Below are 26,701 nucleotides of genomic sequence, written 5' to 3'. Positions count from 1 at the left end.
AATAAGGCTTGCACTCAAACCAATAATTTAATTAATTGCCAGAAGTGAAAGAATTTAAGGTGGGTGTTCTGAACTCAAATTGAGAGGGATCGTGTCTCAGAGGTGCCAGTGTTGGACTGGGTAGGACAAAGTTAAAATTCACATAACATCAGGTTATAGTCCAACAGAAAGCACTAGCTTTCGGAGCGCTGCTCCTTCATCAAGGAGTTGTAGATCAGTAATTGGCAAACGCACTTGCCCATAATATGCACCATAGCTTTTCGAAAAGCCATAACACTGTTAGCATCACTTAGACTGCATTAGCTTGGACTGGACTGGCCCGTGATATGATCCACATGTTGGTCATTACAGAGGATCGGTTTTATCTGAAAAATCTCAAAAGATGTCTTCCTTTGTCTCAATCTCATGAAACAGAAGTTACAACTACAAACTTAATTCCACATGAATTGCAGTCTATGTAGGAATGGAAAAGAACAGATAATCCCAGGAACAGGGAACACAAATAAGTGGTAATTTTCAAAAATTTGCCAAATGCCAAATCTGGCAACACCTTTGGTGAGAGAAACAACTTATACTTCACGTCTGGGAAGCTAGAGAAGTGATTGCTGGGGCCCTTGCTGAAATATTTGTATCATCAATATTCACAGGTGATGTGCCGGAAGACTGAAGGTTGGCAAACGTGGTGTCACTATTTAAGAAGGGTGGTAAGTCAGGGAGCTATAGACCAGTGAGCCTGACCTCGGTAGTGGGCAAGTTGTTGGAGGGAATCCTGAGGGACAGGATGTACATGTATTTGGAAAGGCAAGGGCTGATTAGGGATAGCCAGCTTTGTGTGTGGGAAATCATGTCTCACAAACTTGACTAAGTTTTTTGAAGAAGTAACAAAGAGGATTGATGAGGGCAGAATGGTAGATGTGATCTATATGGACTTCAGTAAGGCATTCGACAAGGTTTCCCATGGGAGACCGATTAGCATGGAATACAGGGAGAATACACAGCACTGGCTCAAAGGTGATGGCGGAGGGTTGTTTTTCAGACTGGAGGCCTGTGACCAGTGGAGTGCCACAGGGATCAGTGCTGGGTCCTCTACTTTTTGTCATTTACAATGATTTGGATGCGACCATAAGAGGTACAGTTAGTAAGTCTGCAGCTGACACCAAAATTGGAGGTGTCGTGGACAGCGAAGAGGGTTACCTCAGATTACAACAGGATCGTGACATGGGCCAATGGACTGAGAAGTGGCAGATGGAGTTTAATTCAGATAAACGTGAGGCGCTGCATTTTGGGAAAGCAAATCTTAGGAGGACTTATACACTTAATGGTAAGGTCCTAGGGAGTGTTCCTGAACAAAGAGGCCTTGGAATGCAAGTTCATAGCTCCTTGACAGTGGAGTCGCAGGTAGATAGAATAGTGAAGAAGGTGTTTGGTATGCTTTCCTTTATTGGTCAAGAGTATTGAGCACAGGAGTTGGGAGGTCATGTTGCAGCTGTACAGGACATTGCGTTTGCCACTATTGCAATATTGCGTGCAATTCTGGTCTCCTTCCTATCGGAAAGATGTTGTGAAACTTGAAACGGTTCAGAAGAGATTTATAAGGATGTGCCAGGGTTAGAGAATTTGAGCTGTACGGAGAAGCTGAACAGGCTGGGGCTGTTTTCCCTGGAGCGTCGGAGGCTGAGGGGTGACCTTATAGAGGTTTACAAAATTATGAGGGGCATGGATAGTGTAAATAGGCAAAGTCATTTCCCTGGAGTCGGGGAATCCAGAACTAGATGGCATAGGTTTAGGGTGAAAGGGGAAAGATATAAAAGAGACCCAAGGGGCAATTTTTTCACACAGAGGGTGGTACGTGTATGGAACGAGCTGCCACAGGAAGTGGTGGAGGCTAGCACAATTGCAAAATTTAAGAGGCATTTGGATGGGTATATGAATAGGAAGGGTTTGGAGGGAAATGGACCAGGTGCTGGTAGGTGGGACTAGATTGGGTTGGGATCCAGGTCAGCATGGACGGGTTGAACCGAAGGGTCTGTTTCCGTGCTGTACATCTCTATGGCTCTTTGATGAAAGTTTACAAAGACAAAGTGGTAACTTGTTTCTCTCCCCACAGATACTCCAAACCTGAACATGACCACCATTTTCTGTCTTGATTTTAATTTTACAGCATCTATGATATTTTGCTTTTATTGCAGAAATAAGTTGCATATTAAAGTTTTTTTTCTTAAAATGACTGTTCCATGTCCTATTTCAGAAAACAAATTTTATTGTTCAAGAACTACAGAAAAAGCGCCAGATATAACATCATTGACATTCCACCTAGATCTTCCAAAGAACTAAAAACTTTCCTTGAGTCATCCAGTTTCCGTATCAGTCGAAGCGAACTCAAGAGACACAGTATGGTTCGAACTTCTTCGTCTTTATTCCGAACCCTGGAGAGAGTGATCGTATATGTACACAATGACATGAGTTCTCTGTGTTATCTGCAGAAACAGCAGATTCTTAAGGAATTATATAGTCACTTACAGGGAGCAGCATCCAAATAAGGCAACACCTAACAGGGTGACTGTTACAATCAGCAAGCATCAACAGTAAAGATTAAGCCATTTGGCATTACACAATAGATGTTCTTCACCTTGTTAAACACTACCCTTGCCCCCAAGACCTCACTGTTTACGGCAAGTTCTTATCTGGTCAAAGTCATGCTAGCTGAGCTTTTGTCACGCAACCCCAAACTTAACTCTTTCCCTACCTGCTCATACCTTATACACATTCTCATTCCCTCCTTTTATCATTCAATGTTAACCATCGAGATGGTAAAATCAGCTTTCATAAGATTCTGACAGCCAGTAATTATGCAAGTTATTGACACATAGCGTACAATTATTACAACAAAAGTTACTAGTCTATGCAGTAGATAGGATCCTCTCCACATAGAAAAGAAATGCTCAAGAGTAAAGTTCTTCAATCCACTGTCCTTAGTGATCACTCCACCCCCTTCAAACGGAGTGGAAACCAGCTAACTATCCAAAATCTCCTTCCAACCGGAAAACAAAATCCAGTCTGTCCTTGCACACCACTCCACAGAGAAATCTGAGTTCTTGGATAAGGGCAGTTAAATATTTAACGAGGCTGAGGAGACTTCCATTCTTGCAGAGATGCTTCAGATGGAGGATATCAGCGCATCTAAGCATGAAGTGCAGTACCTACAGCTGCAGCAACAGAGTAGGTGAAAGCAGCATTCTTTGCTGCTCCTGCTCTGCAGTCAAATGTAACAAAGCCAACTGGGTATTTTGATGTTAAAAAATCACACTGCACCAGGTTAGAGTCCAATAGGTTTAATTGGAAGCACACTAGCTTTCGGAGCGACGCTCCTTCATCAGGTGATAGTGGAGGGCTCGATCGTAACACAGAATTTATAGCAAAAATTTACAGTGTGATGTAACTGAAATTATACATTGAAAAATTGATTGTCTGTTAAGCCTTTCATCTGTTAGAATACAGTGATCGTTTCACTTCTTTCATGTGTAAATCACAAAACCTTTTTTTAATCCTCGGGTCTGTTAACTTGGACCATTGTTAACAGCTAACCCGAGAATGCAACTTTAAAAAAAAAAGATTTTGTGATTTGCACATGAAAGAAGTGTAAAGCGAGGTACGGACATCAGAGGATTACTGAGGAATAGAAGAACATCATCTGCATACAGGGTAATTTTATGTTTACCTGTACCAATCCTTGGGGCCGTAATATTAGGATCAGCCCATATAGATTCTGTTCGTGGTTTAATTATTAGCGTAAATAACAATGGCGAGAGAGGACATCCCTGATGGCAGCCCCTACCCACACTGAAGCTATCCGAACCTAATCCATTGGCAACCACAACTGCTTTGGGATCACTATACAATGTTGAGACCCATTTGGCAAACACCTTTCCAACGCCAAACCTTTCCAATGTGTAAAACAAATATGACCATTCAACCCTATCAAATGCCTTTTCCGCGTCTAATGAAACTACTACTCCTGGTATCTTTCCCTGATGACAGGCTTGAATCATATTCAGAGCCCTTCTAACATTATTGGATGATCTACGGCCCTTAATAAACCCCGTCTGATCCTCCTTTATGATATGTGGTTGTGTGATTTTTAACTTTGTACACCCCAGTCCAACACCGGCATCTCCAAACTGGGTATTTTGATGTTAGCTTGAAGGTGTACCTTCATATCTCTTAAAAGAAAGAAAAAGTAAAGTTCACGTGATTTAATGTCCATAGGAAGGCCACTGACAAAAAAGCGTACAGACCTCCTCCTCACTGTTGTTAGCTTTTTCACTTTTTACATTCATGACTGGGAAGCTGATTGAATTAGTTGGATCACGATGTGGAGGGGCAGGTGGTCCGAAGGTGTGCTTTACCTATGAATGGAGAAACTCCAGCGATGATGTTAGCTGCTGAAAGTATTTGTGATTTCCTCTCTCATTCTTTCCTTGCCAAAGTATGAAGACAGTCACACATTTAACGACACTAAATTGTGTCTGCCTTTTTCAACATTCTCAATCTTCTCGAAGTCTGTTACTCTGTTCACTATTTATGTCATTATCAAGTTTTATACAATACATAAACTTCTAAATTGTACAGCCTAAACAATTCAGTCATTTACAAATAACAATTAGTGGCCCTAAAATCAAACCCTCGGGGGACCCCATTCAGGTTATTCAAAAATGATTTTCCTTTGACAAATTAAAACTTGGCTAATGTGAAAGCTGTCAGGAAAAATATTTCAAAAATCTGGAACAGCAAAAAAAAAACAGCAAAATGTTTCCTGAGCTTTAGCCATTGAAGAGGCAGTTTCAGTTCGCATTTAAATCTTATTTGTGTGAAAAAAATGCAGCATATATTAAAATATGTTCTTCAAATGAAACTTTCCAAATAAGACAGTTGGAATCATACTGGTTACAGACCAGTAACTGTACAACTTTGCTAGAGATCAATATTCTCTTAATTTGCAATATGAAGTGGGCCAATGAGGTCTTAACAGTAATTGACAGAACTTAAACCACTTGGCCTCAAGCTCTAATATTCTCTAAAATTGTAACACATCAAAATTAAAATGCACTCTTCTGTATGTGAACACTGCATTTCAAAAAAGCAAAGATATTTTAATACAATACTCTCATTTGGCTAAAGCATGACCACTGACAATGGCTTTTTTAAAAACAGACATTGTAGAATTTCAAACAAATCAGCAGCTCAAGGCATGCAATTTGTTTTAAAGTCAAATGTTTGATATTTTTTTAAAAAGGACCTAATGTTGTATAATGTTGATGTAAAAACAAAGTATGCCCTATTGCATAGCCCACAAAACACAGGGAATTGAGATCTTGATTCAAACAAGGCAAAAGTCACTTAAAAGCATTTTCTGAACCATTGTTTTAGCAAACCAAAATATTTAAATAGCAAAAACTCTCAGCATGGCACAATTTACATTGAAACTTCCTTTTTCGACCCAAGTATTAGTACAACCTTAATTTCTGTGTTTCTCTTTTGTTTTTGCATCCTCTCGATGAAATTACACTTATAAGAGGAGAAAAGCCTCAGTGGACCACACAGCGCCGCAGTCCAAGCCACTCCCCCCTTCCCCCAGAAGAAGCGCGCGCAGAGTCGAGTCCACAGCCCATAAACTGACACTCCCACCACAAAACATCGGACAAAGCTTCCTCGGTAGTCAATGCTCTTCACTATCGGGATCTGAGCAGACCATCTCCACTTTCTCCTCCATTTCCCAGTGACGCATGTTGTCCTCAAAGTACTTCTAAGGGGAGGTGTGGGGAACAAACTTTAAGTATCACCAAATATTGTTTAAATGTTTTTCTTTGAAGTTCATCATTTCTAACTTTTGGTTTAATGCTTCTGAGCCTCAAACCTCATGTCTGTAGTACTCCAAACTCCTTTACATATGGGACTTTAACCCTCTTTTACCTCGGAAACTTGAATCCCAATTAAGTCCAAGGGACTCGAACCTCTTTCTCATTTTACTTCTCACAGGGACTTGAACCCCTTTTCTTACTCTATATGTCCGGGGACTAAAACCCCAATTAAAACCCAAGGGACTCAAACCCCTGCTTGTCAGTACGTTTATGAAACTGCATCTCTCGACTAAACTAATTATGGTTCAAGAAGTCCGTAGAATATAAAGCGATTGAACGAGGGGACCATTTCAGAGACACAGAAATATCGAGAGGTTCCGAGATTTAAAATCTTACCTAGTGAGCCGTCCGTCTCGAGATAATGGTGTTCTGGGCTATCACTGAAACCGTCTGATGGCAACTATTCGTTTGGACTCCTGCCTGACTTGACAATATTACCATCCCATTTCCGTATCAGTCGAAGCAAACTCTCAGAGACACAGTATGGCTTGACCTTCTTCATCTTTATTCCGAGCCCTGGAGAGAGAGTGATCGCCCATGTACACAAGCACACGAGTTCTCTGTCTTCTCTGCAGAAGCAGCAGATTCTTAAGGAATTATATAGTCACTATCCAAATAAGGCAACATCAGTACCTATTGGGTGACTGGTACAATCAGCAAGCATCAACAGTAAAGATTAAGCCATTTGGCATTACACAATAGATGTTCTTCACCTTGTTAAACCCGCTATCCTTGCCTCCAGTACCTCATTGTTTACTGCAGGTCATTATCTGGTCAAAGTCATGCTAGCTAAGCCTTTGCCACGTAGCCCTAAACTTAACTCTTTCCCTGCCTGCTCACACCTTATACACATTCTCACTTGAGGCTAGCAAACCATTCCTGAAGAAGGGCCTGTGCCCGAAACGTCGAATCTCCTGTTCCCTGGATGCTGCCTGACCTGCTGTGCTGTTCCAGCAATAAAGTTTCAACTAGCAAACCATCATCTTTGATTCCCACAAGCTGCAACATAACTTATCTATATGCAACTGCCCCCAGACCCAATACTTCATGCAGAACCTCAGCATGCAACTCAAACTGAAGTTCAATTTCCTGCCCTTCATTGGATCAAAAATCCAAATTGATAATTCTCTCAATTGTAGTTCAACTTCTTCATGACTTTCATCAACCTTCCTACCTTGACTTTCCAAATTATGATTCACTCAACTACTATTTTAGAATCTGTTGAACCACTGGCAGCCAGTATTTTCTACACTCTAAACACTTCAATCTTCGTAGCTTTCTCCCAGCTCTTAAAAAAGTTGTGCGTCTACATTTGGCCCACCCCTTAATGGTTGCTTTCATTCTCTTTATCATCTACTGTCAAATCTCTGAATTACTGCAGAGAATTGCATTTATACTAAACATAGTAAAAGAAATCTCATTGCCAAATTAATGACAGTCGACATAAATGCCTGAAGTGTACAGCACAAATCTGTAACTAAATTCTCAAAAAAGGATATAGTTCTGGCAAATAAAAGCAAGATTACAGCATTCATAGAAGACAGGAGTTTGTACTTTATTTGGACCTGTATTTACACATACACAAGAAAATAACTGGGTTGTCACTTTTTCAACTATCCTGCTGACCCAAATCCCAGAATATGCAGAATCCATGTACATTCATTTAAAAATTCAAAATGTATTAAAATCGGACATCACATTTATGCACATGAAAACAAAACAATATTTTTAGTCAGCTGAGAAAAAGCCTTGCAATGTGTTATTTACCACAGTAACAATGTTTGTCACAGCTGGATATCATGAGCCACCTAATTCACATAATTACTGCAATTAAAACTAATTGCAGTAATAGTAACCAACTCTTTGAGCACTCATGTATAAGAATAACCTTTGTTGACATGACCCCCATATGACATGACACAGATTGTTACAAAACATGCTACAAGAGTAATTGCTTACTTCAGACTGTAAACGTTCTCACTTCCTTATACTTACAAAAATAATACAAAAGGCAGTTTCACTGTTTAAACATATACATTTCTCAATATAAATCAGGTACAAAACTCATTATTTACCTGCCCTGTAATGTTCACACTTCAACAATGACATCATTGCCTTGCAACAGTGACCCCATTTACACTGCAGGAAGATTCAGCCTCCACGGATAACTGCACAAGACAGACTGGATGGGGAGAGTCAAAAGAATGAACATTTCATTTAAAGGCTTTCAGTGTGGTTGTTATTACTTGCTGCCAACCTTATGAAGGAAACCCCCTTTTAAAAGGTTACTCTGACAGCACTGTCACTGTTATTTAACTAGCATGCGTGCTTTAAGAGGAAATCTTGAAAATAAATTGAAGTGTATTTCAATGCCACAATATAGATCGCACACACTGCAACCTTCTGATAAAGCTGTTAGTAACATTCTGCATTCATTCTATGTTCTACAGGGTTGGTGACTCTCAATGAATATATGCCTAGATTTTTCAAAATGTATTATTTTGTTGACCAGCATTAATTGCCTCTTAAATTGCCACTTTCTAGAATCACTGCAGTCTATGTGGATCTGATCATTATGTGTACCTAGATGCTAGACAAAGGAGAGCCAATGGACATGATCTATTTGGATTTCCAAAAGTCCTTTGACAAGGTGCCACGTAGGAGACTGCTAAATAAGAAAAGAGCCAACTGTGTTAAGGGCAAGGTACTAACATGAAGAAGACTGGCTGACCAGCAGAAGGCAGAGAGTAGGGATAAAAGGGGTATTTTTTCAGGATGGCTGACAACGACTTGTGGATTCTGCAGGAGCCTGTGTTGTAACCACAACTATTCACATTATATATTAATGACTTGAACAAAGGAACTGTTGCTAATTCTGCAGGTGACAAAGCTAGGCAAAGGGATAGATAATATTGAGAAAGCAGTAAAACTGCAGAAAGACTTTGACAGACTAGGAGAGTGGACAAAGTGGCAGATGGAATACAATGTGGGAAAGCATTAGGCTGTTCACTTTGGCAAACAGAATTGAGGCACTACTTTCTCAATGGGGAAAGGCAGTTGGGAAACCTAATTCAGGATTCTCTTAAGGTTAATATGTAGGTTCAGTTGGCAGTTAGGAAGACAAAGAAAGGTCAGCATTCATTTTCAGAGGGTAAGAATACAAGAGCAGAGATGGTAAGGCTGTATAAGGCTCTGGCCAGACCACAATTGGAATAATGTGCAGAGTTTTGGGCACCATGTCTAAGGAGGCATGAGCTGGCATTGGAAGGCATCCAGCAGAGGTTTCTAAGAATGATTAGAAGCAGTTGAGGAGATTGGGTCTGCACTTGGAGTTTAGAAGGATGAGGGGGAAGTTTCATTGAACTTTACAGAATACTAAGATACATGGATGGAGTGGATGTTTGAGAACATATTTACACTAGTAGGAGAGACTAGGACCTGAGGGCACAGCCTAGAGTAAGGGACAAGCCTTTAGAACTGAGAAGAGAAATTTCTTCAGCCACATGGTGAATTGGCGGAACTCACTGCTGCAGAAGGCTGTGGAGGCCAAGTTGTTAAGTGTATTTAAAGCAAAGATTGATAGGTTCTTGATTGGTCAGGAGATCAAGTGCGGAGAGAATAAAGCAGGGTAATGGGATTGAGAAACTTATTAGCCCTGATCAATTGGTGAAGCCTCAACAGGGCCAAATGGCTTCATTCTGCTTTTCTATTATACAGTCTTATAAATGATATCTAGCTGGCATACGCAACTGTCACTGCAGGAGGCCCTGGTCCGGGTCGCACCTGACCCAGAGGTGTGTCATAACATCTGATTAAAATAATTGCAAGTGTTATTGTAAAGGTTAGACACTTTGAAGACACAACTACAACTTTGTCATCAAGAAATGTTCAGAAATCATCACACGCATGCATAAACTATAAACATGAAGCACTATACTAATAAAGGTTCCAGAAAAGAATTAAGAGTGCAGTATATGCCTCGTTTCGAGCAAAGGTGTATGCAAGTAGAAGAAAAAGAGGAGAAAGCGAGACTTGCAGATGCTGGAGACCAGAATCAAAAAGTATGGTGCTAGAATAGCACAGATCAGGCAGTACCCAAGGAGCAGGAGAGAATCAACATTTTGGCATAAATCCTTCATCAGGAATGGGGAGAGGGGGCCAAGGGGGCTGAGAGATAAATATTAAGGGGATTGGATCAGGGATAAAGTGGGGGGAGGGGAAATAAGGAAACTGGCGAAATTGACATTGACGCCATATGGTTGGAGAGTCCCAAGGCAGAACATGAGGTGTCCTTCCTCTAGGCGTCGGGTGGCTAGGATTTGGCGACAGAGGCGGTCCAAGTTACCTTCTACCCAGCCCCATCCCTCCTACTATTTATCTCTCAGTCCCCTCGATCCCCCCACACTCCACATTCCGGATGAAGGGCTTATGCCTGAAATGTCAAAATATCAAAAATGAGGGGGGGGGGATTTCATTGAAATTCACAGAATACTGAAAGACATGGATGGAGTGGACTTTGATAACATGTTTATGATACTTCTCAGTTTCTCTACAGTTGCAAATAGACATTTTCTCCTAATTCAGGAAACTATTTATGTTAATTTTGAAGCACCAAGAGGGTCTGATAACTGATCAGACTCTCATTCTATGTTGACAAAAAGATTCTAGACAAGTCTTTCCCCTTTGCACCGAGGCAACAGTTGCCCCAGACTTTTGTGCATCTCACAGAACATAGTCAGGGACATTGGAATGTGCCATTCTGCAATATTCAGTCAAGGTCAAGTTTTCACACTGAAAGACCAACTAGCTCTGGGCTGGCCAAAGAGCATCTTTCATCAAGTTGATGGTCTTCCAGGTACAGTCACCGTTTGACTTGATGTACATCTTGGGGAACAGCCCGTAGAGCACATAGTCCTGCATTACAGAGCTGCTCTGGATGCATCTTAAAAGCCAATGTATTTTCTCCAGACCTTCTTTGCAAAGGCACATACCAAGAGATGTGTGACCGTCTCTTCACCAGCGCAGCTGCTTTGAGGGCAGTATGCAGTGGTGTACATGGACTAAGCATTCATGATGGATCTGCCCATCTTACCACCAGCCAAGCTCTGTCTTGGTGCTAGTTGGAAAGTTCTGGTCAGGAAGCATTCTGCCAAATGACTGATTAGTATACTCAGGGAACCACATGACAGAATCCACCCTCTCCTTTTCACATAGGGTCAAGGATGCTACATGTTGACCACTTCCTAATGAAGTTGGTCATCAGAGCAATATGAAGTTACGTTGATTCAGAAGTCACTAATTTCCTGAATTAGTAGAAAATGCCTGTTTGCAACTGTAGAGAAACTGAGAAGTATCATAAACATATTATCAAAGTCCATTCCATCCATGTCTCTCAGTATTCTATGAATTTCAATGGAATTCCTCCTTGTTTTTGATATTTTGACATTTCAGGCATAAGCCCCTTCATTCGGAATGTGGGGTGTGGGGGGGCTGAGAGATAAACAGTAAGAGGGGTGGGCCTGGATGGAAGATAGCTTGGAAGGCGATGAGTAGGGAATGAGAGGGGGATAATGTTCACTTATTTTCACTCTTTGAACTGCAAGCATTTGTATTCCCAAATCTAGGTTCCTGCCACTGGACTGTTTTCCAATACAAAAACAAATGAAGCTACAACAGTAGAAATGGATATCAAGAAGGTATCACATTACATGAATGATCTTAGCAAGCAGAGTGGCCACATATGCAATTGCATTCTGGAATGGCTATGGAAGCATCAGTACTTAAAGGAGGGAAAAAAGATGGGAAAAATAAGTTGTGCCAAGGTACAACAAAGGTGTCCCTGAAAATGTTTCTCTAATGTTGCTGACAGCAATGCAGGAGATGAATTCTCATTTCCTGGTGACTTAAACTATCTAGATGAGTTGTCAAGTGCAGTTCCAGCCAGTATTAAGTGTTGATATGCAATCTATGCAGATTTGAAAGGAAACCAGAAGATCCACTAATATTGCTGTCACTAAGATTATTTAACAAAGGTAAAGTCCCCATAGTCCCAAAGGAGTCGGAGGGTTGACCTTATAGAGATTTATACAATCATGAGGAGCATGGATTGGGGAAAAGACCTTGTCTATTTACCCTGAGTGGTAGAGTTCAAAACTAAAGGGTGACAGGTTTAATAGGTTTAGGGTGACAGGGGAGAAATTTGAAAGGGACCTAAGGGGGCACCCTTTTCACAGAGGGTGTGATGTGTACTGAATGAGCTGCCAAACGAAATGATGGAGAGTGGTGCAATTATGACATTTAAAAGGCATCCAGATGGGTATATGAATATGCAGGGTTTAGAGGGATATAGGCCAAGTGCTGGTAAATGGGACTAGATTAATTTAGGGTATCTGGTCAGCATGGACGAGTTGGACCAAAAGGTCTGTTTCCGTGCAGTATATCTATGATTATGACCATAGGGTTGTTCTCTCTTTCGAGACAACTAATGGCACGTTTAATCCGAAGGTCAGAATATCTCAGGTGAGGGGAGAGGTTGAGAAGGCAGGACCTTCACAGTAACCTCAACTGGTGTGGGAATCGAACCCATGCTATTGGCATCACTTTACATCGCAAGTCAATTGATCTGACTGACCCTCATTTAGCATAGTATTACTCATTAATAAATACTTAATCAATAAAACACAATAATGTGTCAACAAATGAACTGTTCAACATTTTTCACCTGATCACCTCACTTGGGTTCCATTAATAGTACTTTGCTCAAGCATTATAAATCTCTGAACTTAACAAGAATCTCATCACCACTACGAAAGCCCACTCTGAAATTGTGATGGGCAAGCTTTAAAATCTAGGTATTCTATAAGTTTCTTTTAATTTAATTGATTCAAGATCCAACACACCCAAAACTAAAACTTTAGTAGGACTCAATAAATGGCAGCATCTCCCTATCTATCAAAAGTAACATTTTGTTATATCCAATGTATATAAAAATCAGGATTCAGATGCCTTTTGCACCCAGAAGTGACCACAAGATAACTGTTCAATCTTTTTTTGTGTGGCAGTACAGTTTGCACAAGAATGCAAATACGATGGAACGCACACATCAACCATTATTTCAACAGCTACATAATGAAAAACATGGTATCAGTTCAATAAACCAGAAGACAAGCACCATTTTGTTCCCACACTCATACGAGGTAGATTTAAATAAACACAAGGAACTTCAATTCTAAAACAAAAATGGAGTGCTAAAGAAACACAACAGACTGGCAGCATCGGTGATGAACAAACAGAATGAAATGTTTTAAGTTGAAAGGTCAATGCAGTCAATGTTAACTCTTTTCTCATTGCAGACCTGTTATATTCCTCCAGGTCACTACTTTTTTTTATCAGGTTAACTTAAATTAGATCAAGCCATTGTGTACTTGTGCAAAACAAATTCCCACTCCGGTTTAATATTTTCATATATTAAATGCTTATATTGAGCAGAAGCGAGCTCGCCAGAAAGCTGAACAAAGACAAGAATGCAGGCTGGAGTTTGATTTACATCGACTGCAGCCAAAATGCCAGGAAATAATTAAGCAGTGTTGCAATTTCATTTGGTTAGACAATTGTCCAGAGAAATAAAATATCAACATCTTAGCATTTATATTTTATTCCAAAAATACAAAAGTTTTCTGCAGAAGTTACCACACAAGTACTACCCAGCTTGAGGCACAGCAATCATTGCTCACAATTGATTTTAAATGAAATGACAATAAACACAATGCCATTTATTCATGTACTTATTTGGAGATTGCCTCAAGGTTACAGTTCAACCACAAAGCCACATTTAAAATACTCTTCAGTTTTAAGAGTTAAACAACTTCTCAAACCATGCATGCTTGAATTAAAATTATACAATAATTTGTATTAGGGCTGAGAGCAGAGAAAAAAACATGAACACTACTGACGGTCCATATTTGGTCAGCTGACATCAAACCATTTCATGTCATCCACAATTAAAGGGAGGGATTCTTCCAACATTCTGTCAAGAGAAACTTTGTCAGGCAGCAGCTGAAAGAAGGGATGGAATGCATATAACAAAAGGACCTAACTCAAGAATTTTGTAGAGATAAACCATCCTCAATTTCAATAGGTTCAATAACTAATAAGGCTATATCTATCTAAGGTGATAAAGACAATTCCAAACCTACAAATAGTTTCAGACAACACAAAGTTGAGAGAAAACACAGAGCTTAAAATGGAGGTGTCCCACCCAGAGCTTAAGATGAAAATTTAACTCTATTTTTCAACCATGGACTGTAGCAAAAGCTCAACAGCCTTGTTAAATTGCGAGTTGATCCCTCTCTTTGACAGCAACAAGTTGGTCAAATCTATCCCCAGAGTACACTTGTACAGTAGGACTACCCAATGAAAAAGAAGAGGAGGGATTTTCTCATCCTTGACAAATAAAACAAACTTAATGTCATATACTGCATCTCAAGAACACAAAGATCAAAAACAAGGCTTATCGCAGATCACAGGAGCTCACAATATGTTACAGTGATTGTATTTGTTCATTGACTCATGATGGACATGCTCATTGCAACACAACTGTCCATAAGCTTCTCTGTCAAGAAAAATCCAATCTTCCACTCAGTCATGTACCATAATATCCCAAAGAAGAAACTACCTTTCATCTTCATCAAAAATCATGGCACTCATGCTATATGCTGAAATTTATGTGGAAAATAATGATAATCCAACAATCATTGCATGTTTGAGAGAGGGGAAATGTAGGCTTGCAAAGGTTAAGCTTAAATAAGGATAATTACAAAGCAATGAGATCAGAGCTGGCTATAGCAGAGTGGGACAGGACTTTAGCAGATAACTATTACTGTTGAGGAACAATAATAGATAGTTAAGAATGCAGTTCATGCTTACACAGATATATGCCACTGAGAAAGATGATTTCTAGGAAGAGGATAAGTCAAAAACAGTTAACTGGGGAAGTTAAAAAGCAGCATCATATTGAAATAGAAAGTAAACTTTTGTGCCAAAGACTAGCGGTAAGCAGGAGAATTGAGAAAATTTTAAAAACCAACAAAAGACATCAAAAAATAAAGTGAGAGAAGATAAACTTTGAGGATAAACTTGTAAGTAATATCAAGGTGCACAGACAGAGCTTCTTTCAATACATAAAAAGGGAGAGAGAAGCCTAAGTTAATATAGATCCTCAAGAGAACAAGGCCAGGGAAATAATAATAATAGGGTGCCAGTAATAGAAGAGGGATTGGACAAATACTTTGCGCCAGCCTTCACTGAAAAATGCACAAAATCACTACATAACCAAGGAAAATAAAGGAAGACAGGAAATAAATACAATAACCTTCACCAGAGAAAAAGCAGAAGGGAAAATAAAAGGCCCCCTGTACCTTACAGGATGCATCACAGAATATTTCAGGATGGAGCTACAAAAATAATGAATGCACTGGTAGTAATCTTCCAAGAATCCTTCAGATTCTGGAAAATTCCCAGAGGAAACTACCAATGTCACACCATTATCAAAAAAGACTGACCTTTGAGAAATACAAAACAAACAAAAAAAAGGGAGGGATGCGAGCGCAAACAAATGACACAAAGCAGCATCGAGAACTCTTCTGTAGGTGTAATAATTATCCATCTCATTCCGAAGTGACAGTCTGGCTCAGTTAGTAGCATTAATGCTCCAGTCAGAAGGTTTGTTCAGGCCTCACAAAGGGCACAGGAACACTACCAGGTCTGTTTATTTGATGCAGTACTGAGCAAGTATTATCTTTTCTGATAAAGCTGAAACCAATACAATGTCCTGAACAGGAGTCAATGTAGGCAAAAAATACACAATCTAGCAAGTGCAACATGCTAAGATAAGGATAACAGAGATATGGATTAGGGCTGGAGCAGTGATGTTTCTGGAAGGTGGATGTTAGGAAGGCAGCAATGGAATGAAGTGACAATGACATGGTTCACAATTTTACCAAGTTAAAAAGTAGGTGAGATAGACATCATAAAGTAGCCTTCAGAAAATAAGCTGAAATAGATATTAAAGGTCCCAACAATTCAGGATGATACAACCGACATTTTCCACTTCAAGGGAAAACACCTCCTCTCAATCTTAACTCTCTCCTAATTAATATCTGCGATCATGAGCCAGCCTACAGACAAAAGACAGAAGGACAAAATTACACTTTATTTTTGAGTGACAATGCATACCTTTTGTCACCACAGAAGTGAGTTTTTATTGCAGATCAAATTAACCTGCAACATCAAATTTGCATTTCTAATCATCTGCTGCACCAGTGCACTAACTTTTGAGAATCTCGTACTGGGATACCTGGTTTTCTGTCTCCCTCCTCTCAAGTAGGCGAGTTATAGATTTTACTTCCAATACAGTTGGACATTTCAGGAACCTTGGTAACGTTTGAAATTTATTACATATGCCTCCTTTCTCAGCAACCATTTTTGTTTTAAAAATTCTGGGATAAAGCCATCTTCCTGGGAATTGTCACCTTTTAATCTTCTTCATACCTTTTCCTGGTGATTTTAATTGTTTTAAGGTTCTGCTTCCCTTCGACCCTTTGATTCAGAATCATTTCAGCTGTTATTTACATCCATTAATGAAAAATTGGTGTTTGATTCATTCACCATTTCCTTATTTTCCATTAGTAATTTCCCAAACCCATGAGGCTTCATGTTACTTGTTCTTTTCTTATTAAATACCTTTATAAACTTTGAATGCTTTCATAATTCTAGCTAGCTTTCTCTCGTTCTCTGCATTTTTCCTCAAGTATGTTTAGTCATTCTTCGCAGTTTTTCACACTGCACCAGGAGTAGTATAACATATATCAAAAAACTCCTATTGCATCTTTGAACTATCCAACTATCTAATTTCCAGGTTAATTTCAACCAGCTGTCTTCATATCCTCCTGACTGCCCCTATAGATCATTAATTAATTGGTGTCTTGTTGCACAATGTCATATCTATAACAGTGTGGTCCCTGTTTAGCTCTAGAACATATTGTTTTCAGAACAGTTGTGTGAAGCATCATGAACTCACGTACCAGATTACATTTGACAATCTGACTCATCCAACTATTACACTAAAATTATCCAGGACTATAAACATACCCTTCTCACAAGCTCCCAAATATTTCTTCTTGTATGTAGTGTAGGTTTTATTCAGGGGACAATGAATTACACCCAAGTGACTTCCAAACTTAACTTTGTGTCTAACAAAAATGATTCTACATCTTGATCTTTAGGACTAAAATCATGTCTCAGTCACTAATAAACCTACTTTGCAACATTTTCCTAGTTTGCTGTCCTGCTGAACATATTCTTGAATAACTAGATCCTGGTAACCATACCTCTACAATGAGCATCAGATCCATTTGGATTGTCGAATTATCCACTTTGTTACCAAACTACAGGCATTCAGAAACACAGGCATTGTTCTATCTTATTAGTAATTTTGCAACCTATATCTGCTGAGATTTCTTCTATCCCTTACAGCCACATTCTGATTATCATTTCCATTATTGTTACCTTGGCTTCTATTTTTATCTCATCTTTCCTCGTTGATCCCTTGCCTGCACCCAGCATGGTTCAGGTGAAGACCATCCCAATGGTCCAGTTCCTGCACTCCCAGTAGTCCATGAAGCATAACACATTTTTTGATTACCCAATGCCATAATTAGCAATCCATAGATCATGACCTTTCTCCTGCGCTCCCGAGCCCCCATACTCATCAAGCAGAACCATTTTCCCTATACCTATCCACATTGTTGGTACCATGTGGCTAGCAATGATTGGATTTTCCCCTTACAAATACAGGTGCCTCTCCAGCCGTATATCGCAAATCCTGCCACCAAGCATGCAATGGAGTCTTCTGAACTCTGTTTTCTGGAGCCAGCCTATCCCCCTAATTTCACTTTATTCCTGAAATCCAAACACTAAGGAAATTCAGGTGATCTGGTAAATGTTGCCAGATCTGTTGAATTTCCCAAAACTGTTTGCATTTCTGATCTCCAGGACCTGAAGCATTATGATTTTACTTTACCACCCCATTCCAATTTGCTGTCCTGATTTGAGCAATATCATGTAGCATATTTGACTCAGCAGTCCAGCAGCCCCCAGTTACATTCACATAAGCTGCAAAAACCTTGACTTCATTACACAATTGCAAGAAATGTGACTCCTCCATTTCTAACTTCTCGCTCATTACCTGTCTCACTTGTCTGTGTGTCTGCAGCTCTGCCACTAGTTCATTGACTGTGAGCCCGAGCCACTTACTTCAAATGCCCTTGCATTGGATCATTGTCCACCAGAAAATGGTAATACAAAATGTGAAACTGCAGACCATTAACTCAAAAATGGCATGATATTTTCAAACAAGTTTTAAAAGATAATGCCAAATATTGCACTCTTAAGTAAAAACCATCAAAACAGTTTAGATCTGCTAAGTTGCATTCATACATACAAAGCAGCAATAAAGAGAGTGGTTACACAAATTACCATTTCTCACTCCCCATCAGCACGTCAGTTATGTAGTATGAACAAAAATGTTGATATTCACAATATATATTAGAAGCAGGATATTAAAAGGGCCAAGGACAGAACATAGTATTTTCCCAGTAGTTTGCATTTACCGCACAGGATGACTGCAGTACCACTAAGAGTGGGATGCAAATTCAATAATCATGCTGACATGGCATCAAAACTTTGATCTGATTATGAAAAGTAGCTCACTGATGATGTCACCGAGTATGGTGACGAAACATCTGAAACTGAACCTTCCAGCTCATCAAGCAAACTTACATCCAGAAAGGTAGATGTGTCTGATATAACATAGCCACTTGAGGTGTTACTTCTGAAGATTTCAGCAGAGAAACTCCACATGCCCCCCCCCCTTCCAAACTCAGGTTATTTTCTGTTACCTACATGGACCGTGACCATTGAATCCTCCTCTTCCCATTCTACGTTAGTCTCCAAACAAATGTCCCAAACCTCACCATCAAGCAGTCAAGAGTCTCTGGACTCTCCAGCATGGCTCCAGAGAACTCTATACCCTTTGACCATACTGCCCCTAGTAGCAACTACAATGCTATTTAATTTCCCCACTCAAGCTTTTCCTGTGCCATGGTTTGTTCACTCAGCCACACTATAACCCGCTTCCATCTGCAAAGGCTCGAAGAACCTGTGATTTACTTGGAAAAAAAAAGAGAATGGCAATAAGGTGAGTTCATATATTTAGATTTCCTGATGGAGAAACAGGATAACACTTTTTCAAAATTCATTCTACAAATAGCATCATTGACATGCTGTGGTCAAATAGAAAATACAGTATTCTCAAAATCTTTTGATAGCCCATATACAGCAATGATTATCATGAATTCCACTCAAATAGTCTTAGCTACAGGAATGTTTATCAAAGGCAGCTTCACTTCAAAATAACACATGAAATGTGCAATATTTGCATAAAACTAAATTACTTTTTTGCAGCACAAATAACATTGTCAGTCCGTAATATTCAATTTAATCCTTATTAGGATGTTTAAACTGCCCATCCAGATACTGCACTTGTGGATGATTCTCATGTAATCAATTTCTACACTGGGCACTGCTACTCAATGCAATTTAGTTGGGTAAAGAAAAGTCCCATTTTTCTATGAGAGGTCTGAAAATCTCATGCATTTATCCAAAATCTCCTTCACTCACTACTGTATACAAATGTAACATGACAAGTGGATATCACCTCACTCCTCCACTTCGATTATTGCAAAGAAACAGTTTCAATACATTTTGTCATTTTTTTCTTCCCACACATTCTCTCCACATAAATGGTGAAATATTCCAAGAAAACAACGGCAGTGCTCTTCAGTTTATTCTCAATGGGTGTGCCACCCACGTATTTCCAAAGATCAGTCAGAATGCAGTTTCACACATTTCCCTTTTATCCCCCAACTTGTGTGTGTAAAGTCCCCACCTAACTCTGCTGCAAATGCCTGCATCGTACATTCCGCTTCAATAAATTAATAGCAAGTAAACTGCGTCTTTTTTCGTTTGTTATTCTTGTCCCAACAGTATGCTGTTAATGACTAATGCTAATAACTTACTGCAATTATTAAAGTTAATACATGAACAGTGATAATTGAGAAATCATTTGCTCAATCCACTAAAATCCTCCTCAAATATACTTTTTTATTAAATCACAATGGCCACCTTTCAAATGGTTATATGCAACGGTCATATTTAAAATATCGCTTCATTCTCCAAAGGCAAATCCGAGACCGTTGCAATATTACGCACTCTTATTACCTTTATTCTCATCTCACTACCAGAATTTATTATTAATACGCATTTACGGTAAACTCGATTAAGCTCACATGGATCAATGAGCATTTTTTTAAAGTGGAAGTCATCACATCATATCCCAAAAGCCAGAATGAGAACCACCGTTCATGTTCTATGATTCATTCTCACCGCTGCGCCATTTTTATGCTAACTGCAGAACGTTCAGTACCTGTGGTGAGAACCGGTAACTATAAACTCAAATACCGTTTTTGACGGATAAGAAATCGCAGTGACTTTCCAGACTAAATCTCCAATGAGTGTAAAAAAAAATCCATCACTCATCTTTCACAGTACCGATGTACTTGTTCCAGCTGCAGCACACGAACGTCCAACCAATGTTCCAAAGCAATCTTGCATTACCTTTTTCCCATTCACTCGGGAGACATGACCCTCCTACATCAATTTAGACGATGAGATGTGAGGACATCTCCCCCACCAGAAATACACATTTGATGCCTTGTTTTAAATACCCCTCACCCACCCCCGCGCACACGCACACAAATACCTCCACACTTGTCCCAGCTGCAGGATGTGAATGACCGACTGCCAGATCCACACCGAGGTCCTGCAGCAGCGGTTGTAGCCGGTGACGCCGGGTCGCCTGCTGCTCAGTCCCTCCACACCCCCGAGTCCCCCGCCGGCGTAATCCTGCATGAACCACCTGAAGCTGAGGATCTGCACCAGGACGGACGGCACCAGCACGAAGAAGAGCGTCAAGCCGAACCACCAGTAGTCCTGCTTCAGGTAATAGTCGGCCGCCAGCCAGAGGTCTGTGCCTACGTCCGAGAAGAAGACGAGCAGCGCGATAACGATCCAGAGACAGTCCAAGACGGGATGGTCCCCCCCTTTTAGGTTACACAGCGATCTCCTCAGGCAGGCGCTCCGGCAGCCCCAGTAACACGATGAGGTGTTACAGCAGTGGCAGATGTGGAATGAGCTGCTGGCTTCCGGCCCCCCGTCCAGCTGCTGCTCGTCACCCCCCTCGGTCACCGATTCGTCCAGGTTGTGCAGCTGGGCGAAACCGGTAACCCCAACACCGTCGGATTTCGCGGCCATCTTGGTGGGTGCCTGGCGCTCTCAGCTTCCGGGGTTACCCGGCCGAGCGGAAATGAGGGGGTGGGAGCCGCATTGTTACCTCACTTCCTGGATATGATGGGACGGGGTGGGGCCAGTAGTGGAAGAGTTTTGGAGACTTCTCCTGTTTGGAGTTCAGGTGAGCTTCACAGTCCTTACTATATGTCCAGGTACATGGGGAGGGGGCAGTATGTCCCTGAAGGACTTCGGCAATCTCCTCCCTATCTCTCTGCCTTGCCCACACTCTTTCCCCTGTGTCCCCTCACTTTAACCCCACGTCACCCTCTTCTCCTACTCCCAATCCGAAACCCTCTCCTCCACTAATCCCCACTTGTTCTCACATCCTCACTCCCACTCTCCATCAACGCATTCCGTTCTCCCTCTCTCCTTATTGCCTCACTCCCCTGCCAGCCCCGTCTCTTTGGCTCTCCATCCTTCTCTCTCACTCCCACCCTCCTCCAAACACACACACCACACTAATTTTCCTGCCTCTTGGAGAGAGAGAGAGAGAGAGAAAATACCCGCGTCCAAGCCATCACAAACTCGTCCCCCGATCCCCACCAGCTCAAATGCGGGCAGTTCAGTGGCTTTACATCAAAGAACTGAAGAGTCATTGCAGAGCTGCGATTTGAGATTGCGAAATCCATTTAAATGTTAAAACTAAGCCTCTTCCCCTGTCATTTATGAGCGATAGTTGCGGTTCTAAATTTTACCTCAAATGCCTGACTGGTGTTAACATGTCATTGCTTCTCTCTCACTTGTGAACCAACAGTTAAAAGCATGCATCAGGAGACGATAAAAGATCCATGTTAACATACAAAATAGACAGGTAGAACTACGGGGGAGGTGAAACAATGTTAAGTTAGTTAGTCTTGACTGCAAAAACGAACGCATTGCTTCTTTAAAGCCCCGTATTTTCTCACCGAGCTACTTTATGATCTTAGTCTTGTTTGCATGCCTTGCGATTGGTTACGGAACAACTTTGGTTTAACACACCGGGCCTGGTTATTCAGTCACAGCTACTCCAACGAAGGGTTCCATTGAATAGATTAACTTGTCTTTTTGCTTTCCAGATGCTGATTGGTCTGTTTCAATGTTCTATTTCTCTATTGTCCAGCTTGATGTGGAAGCCCGCAGCTACTTAACACCTTGCCTATTCAATCTTCACTATAAAGTTTCTACCAACCGCTTCTGGGACTGCTATCACCTCAAGTTTTAAGGATTTGTTTTTGTCCCTCCTTTTCTTCACAAGCAAGGTTTCTCTTATATGACATCATCTGTGAGGAGTCAGCTTCCGCAAAATTGCTGATGACCCAGGTCCAAGTCTCACGTTTCCTATGGCAAACCACTTGAGGAACAAATCATTGTATTCATACTCTAACACAAACTCCATAGCTCGAGGCCATTCTAATTGCTTTCCCAGCTACTGCCTTTTGCAAGTATCTGACCCTATAATTTCTTCAAAACAATACCACCTGTTATAACAATAACATTAATCCCATTGCTGCAATCTCAGTCCATCGTTAAACTCTTGTGAATGCTTTGGTAATTTTCAATTTGACAACTTCAATGTTCTCCTGGCTGGCCTTTCATTCTCCACATTACATATGTTCCAGCTCATCCAAATCTCTGCTGCCTATATCTTATCCAACAACACCTATTGGTTTCCAGTGACTTAAAGTCTAACCCAGGTATTGAAATTCACCCATAGTCTTATTGTCTCATCACTTTATTTTATAAACTCCACCAGTGTCAATATCTATTATTTATTTGAAGAGATAATAAAGTGTCAAATAGGGGGTAATGCTGCTGATACATTCCAGAAGGTGTTTGACACAGTACTACACAACAAACTGGCCAGGGAAAACATCATATAAAAGGAACAGTGGCAAAATGGATACAAAATTGGCTAAATCATAGAAACCCAGAGTAATGGCTAATGAATATTTTTCAGGCTGGTGGAAGGCTTGTAATTGAGTTCCCCAGAGTTTGGTATTTGGATCATCGCTGTTCCTGATATGTATTATTAATTTTCAGATGAGACAAAACTTGGATGTATTGTCAACTGTGAGGAAGATACAGCGGATTTTGACATGTTGGTGAAGTGGGCAGATATGTGGTTCAATGAAGAAATATGTGAAATGATGCATCTTTGTTGGAAGAACCTTTTAAAAATTGAGATGTGAAATTCTATAAGTGGTGCAGGAGCAGGGGATCTGAGTATATTTGCAGAGATAATTGAAGGTGGCAGGATAGGTGGAAAGGGCAGTTAATAGATGGAAAAGCATACAGTGTTTGTAGACTTGTACGACACATGTACACCATGTCTAACAATTGTGAATGCATTGGAAAAAGTGCAGAAGTGATTTACAAGAATTGTTCCAGGAATGATAACCTTCTGAGAATAGTTTTAAGAAGTTGAAGCAGTTCTCCTTGGAGAGAAGTCTGAGAGGAGTTGTGAGCGGGCAGGACAGTATAAATCAAGAGAAGCTGCTTCTACTTTAAAAGAAAAAAAACAAGAACATGATGGCAGATATTCAAACTGATGTGTGAATGAAGCTAGGGTGATACTGGAATAAAACTTTTTCACACCGTGAATAGTTAGGGTATGGGATACACTGCCTGGGACTGTGTGGAAGCAGTTCCATTGAAGGATTCAAGAGAGCATTGGATAATTATTTAGACAGACATGGTGTACAAGTGATTTGGAGAAAAGCCAGGAAATTAACACTAGGTCATAGAACTGTATGGGCACGTTGGGCTATATGGCCTCCTGCACCGTAACATTTCCGTGTTCTTTTGGCATATCTCCACTTTCCTTTTCCCTTACTTGGACCTCATATAGTAGAATTCATTGCCTCAAGTTTTCATCATGTCCACCACTCTCTGCCTTTCAGATCCTCCTCAAAACTCATTTTTTTGTCCAAATGCGCACTTGTTGAGCTCATTGGTACATTTTTCTATGTCAAAGAGGCTGCAAGAAATAAAAGTATTAGGCTGATCTTATGGATGTTTCCTTTCAGTGTTCTTGTTTTATGCTTAAAAACTCCAACTAGCTATAAATTGGATTTTTTGTGAGGAAGACCTGTCTCATCTTCGAAAATCCACTCAACTCATTTCTCAGAAAATTCTGAGGAACAGTCACTCGACCCAAAACGCTAACTGTCATATCTCCCCACAGATGCTGCCAGACCTGCTGAGCTTTTCCAGGCTTTTAATTTTTGTTCCTATTCTACAGCATCTGCAGTTCTTTAAGTTTTCATTTATTTTTCAATTTTTCTCCATTCATTACAGGTTTCCAACATTATTATAAACTGCTAAGGCTCTAAATCATTTTCTTTAAACGCCACCAAGTTCCTCATCAATTAATTGTAAGCATCTTAGTATAAACTCAATGTTTTTATTCAAAGCCAAATTAGTTTTCAAAAGCAGAGAAATAAAAGATATTGACGCTGTCAGATATCAAATCTATCTGAAAACGGACACTTATGTTTTCTATTAATTTTGGTTTATTCTGTTACATTCGCGTGAAAAGAGTGCAAGCTTAAAATAGAAAGAGAAAGCAAAATCTGACAGATTATGGATCAAAAAGTGAGAGTTGAGCTGAAAAAACCATCCAAACCTTAGCAAAGAGTAAAACTCAGAAGTCATAAATAAAAACAGCTGGATCACCATGGAAGCCTCCAGTTTTAAGGTTGGTCTTTAAGTATAATTTGGAAGTTGTGAATATCAACTGAATTCATGTCATTCATGACTAAATCTTTCAGTTTCCAAACTATTGCAGATATTCTTGTGTGCATTCACTACTAAACAGACAGATTTTTGAAATAGAACCATTGTATTTCAAGGAATATGCATCAATTTTTCTATGAATTATCAATTGATGAGTAATTTAAATTTTGAAAATGGCTACTTGATTCCAAATGATCCACAACAATTTGTTTTCACTGATGAGGGGGGGAGACAACAATAATAAACTATATCTACATTTATATTTGACTTCGTGCTTCATGCAATGGGTTTTGTTTGCTTAATATTGTGACAACCCCGTTCCCAGCCAAAATAGACATGATTAACAGAGGCATTAGCCAATCACATCTGGAGACCATTCTGCTGTAAATGACTGGCATTTTCGATACACAGTCAGCCTTAGTAGCAAAATCCAGAGGACAATAGGGCTGCTGTCATGAAAGAGAGATGACTGGTGATGTTGAATCTGAGGGTCATCACACCTCAGGAGAGGGTCAAGGTCAAGAAGTAGGTGGAACTTGCTTGGTGACCCCACATGCACACACAATTTACAACATGTAAGATTTTGCTTCTGAAAGATCAGATCACCTTGATTGTGTTGGTGGGTGTTATTATTGTTTTGGCCTAGGTAATACCTTTTAAAGAAACAGACTGGAAACTGTAGTAAGACTGTCTGTCTGTTTGCCACAAGACCCAACTTGGCTCTTGTCTGGGGTGTAGATTCCATTTGCTGTGTAAAACGGACAGTTTGCCATAAGTCTTGCATTTCCCCAGTTACTGGCAGAAAAATTATAATTATTCGGTTGATACATTGAACTCTGTGACATCCCTTGATACAGGAGAAGTTGTAATTACTTTAAAATGACTGGAGAATTTGTAATTGTTTTGAAAAGGTTGGATGCTTGCACTGGAAGCAGTGTCATAAGAAGAACATGGAAGTATGGACATTATTTGGCATGCACATAAGAACACAGAGACCAATTGAAGAAAGGGCTAAGAGTTGACCAAGTCCCAGAAAGAAGAATGCCACTTAAGTAAGATTGCATGCATTAAGGGAACCCAGAAGCTGATATCTGCAGAGGATTGTTCAGGAGAGAGACTACAATTCTACTTAAAAGAACAGTGTGGTGAAGCTGAGGTCATAGGTGGAGTGGATAGTCTTCTTTCTCCTTGGATACTCGTTGCTATATTTTCTGTTCCGAGTGTAATTTGTTTTTTGTAACAGATGATAAATTACCAGCTAATTCATGACTAACTTGCATTGATTCTAATTCATGTGAAAGTTGAAAGAAATGAAATGTTGTTTAATTCTTAGTTCATAGCTTTGGTTGATATGGTTCATTTGACCCCACAGGGCTTATAACAAGAGACAACTTTGGATTTTACTGAGAAGTACAAATGAACATTACTTGTTGAAACAAAAACAATTTCTGAGAACTGTCACCTAATCCAGCAGCAGTGTTAGAATTATTCCAACCTTAGTGCCTTTAAAACATTCATCAATGCCACAAAACTTTTGAAGCACTGTCATATTGAAGATGGCAGCATTGGCAAAGTAGGCACCGTTTGGGCTCCTGGACCCATCT

At 40.1% G+C, this 26,701-nt stretch overlaps 1 protein-coding gene and 1 long non-coding RNA gene across 2 annotated transcripts in view; one reads left to right on the top strand and one right to left on the bottom strand.

Annotated features, from left to right (window-relative positions):
• LOC122543619 (XK related 6a) overlaps positions 1-21,541 on the bottom strand; it is a 522,769-nt gene extending 501,228 nt beyond the window's left edge. The window contains exon 1 of the mRNA XM_043682445.2: positions 20,797-21,541. Coding sequence (XP_043538380.1) covers positions 20,797-21,347 — 551 coding nt within the window. The 5' untranslated portion in view covers positions 21,348-21,541. The remainder of the gene's footprint in view (positions 1-20,796) is intronic.
• On the top strand, positions 21,513-26,366 carry LOC148150593 (uncharacterized). Its single transcript, XR_015753222.1, has 2 exons — positions 21,513-25,059; positions 26,009-26,366. It is a non-coding gene; the product is annotated as an uncharacterized LOC148150593 (long non-coding RNA).
• The last annotated feature ends 335 nt before the right edge of the window (positions 26,367-26,701 follow it).

Source organism: Chiloscyllium plagiosum, unplaced genomic scaffold (assembly GCF_037043375.1).
Source record: "Chiloscyllium plagiosum isolate Xiang-an unplaced genomic scaffold, Cpla_swu_hap1 HiC_scaffold_3, whole genome shotgun sequence".
Lineage (NCBI taxonomy): Eukaryota > Metazoa > Chordata > Chondrichthyes > Orectolobiformes > Hemiscylliidae > Chiloscyllium > Chiloscyllium plagiosum.
Note: the sequence above shows the minus strand (reverse complement) of the source record. Positions and strands in the feature narration are given on the sequence as shown.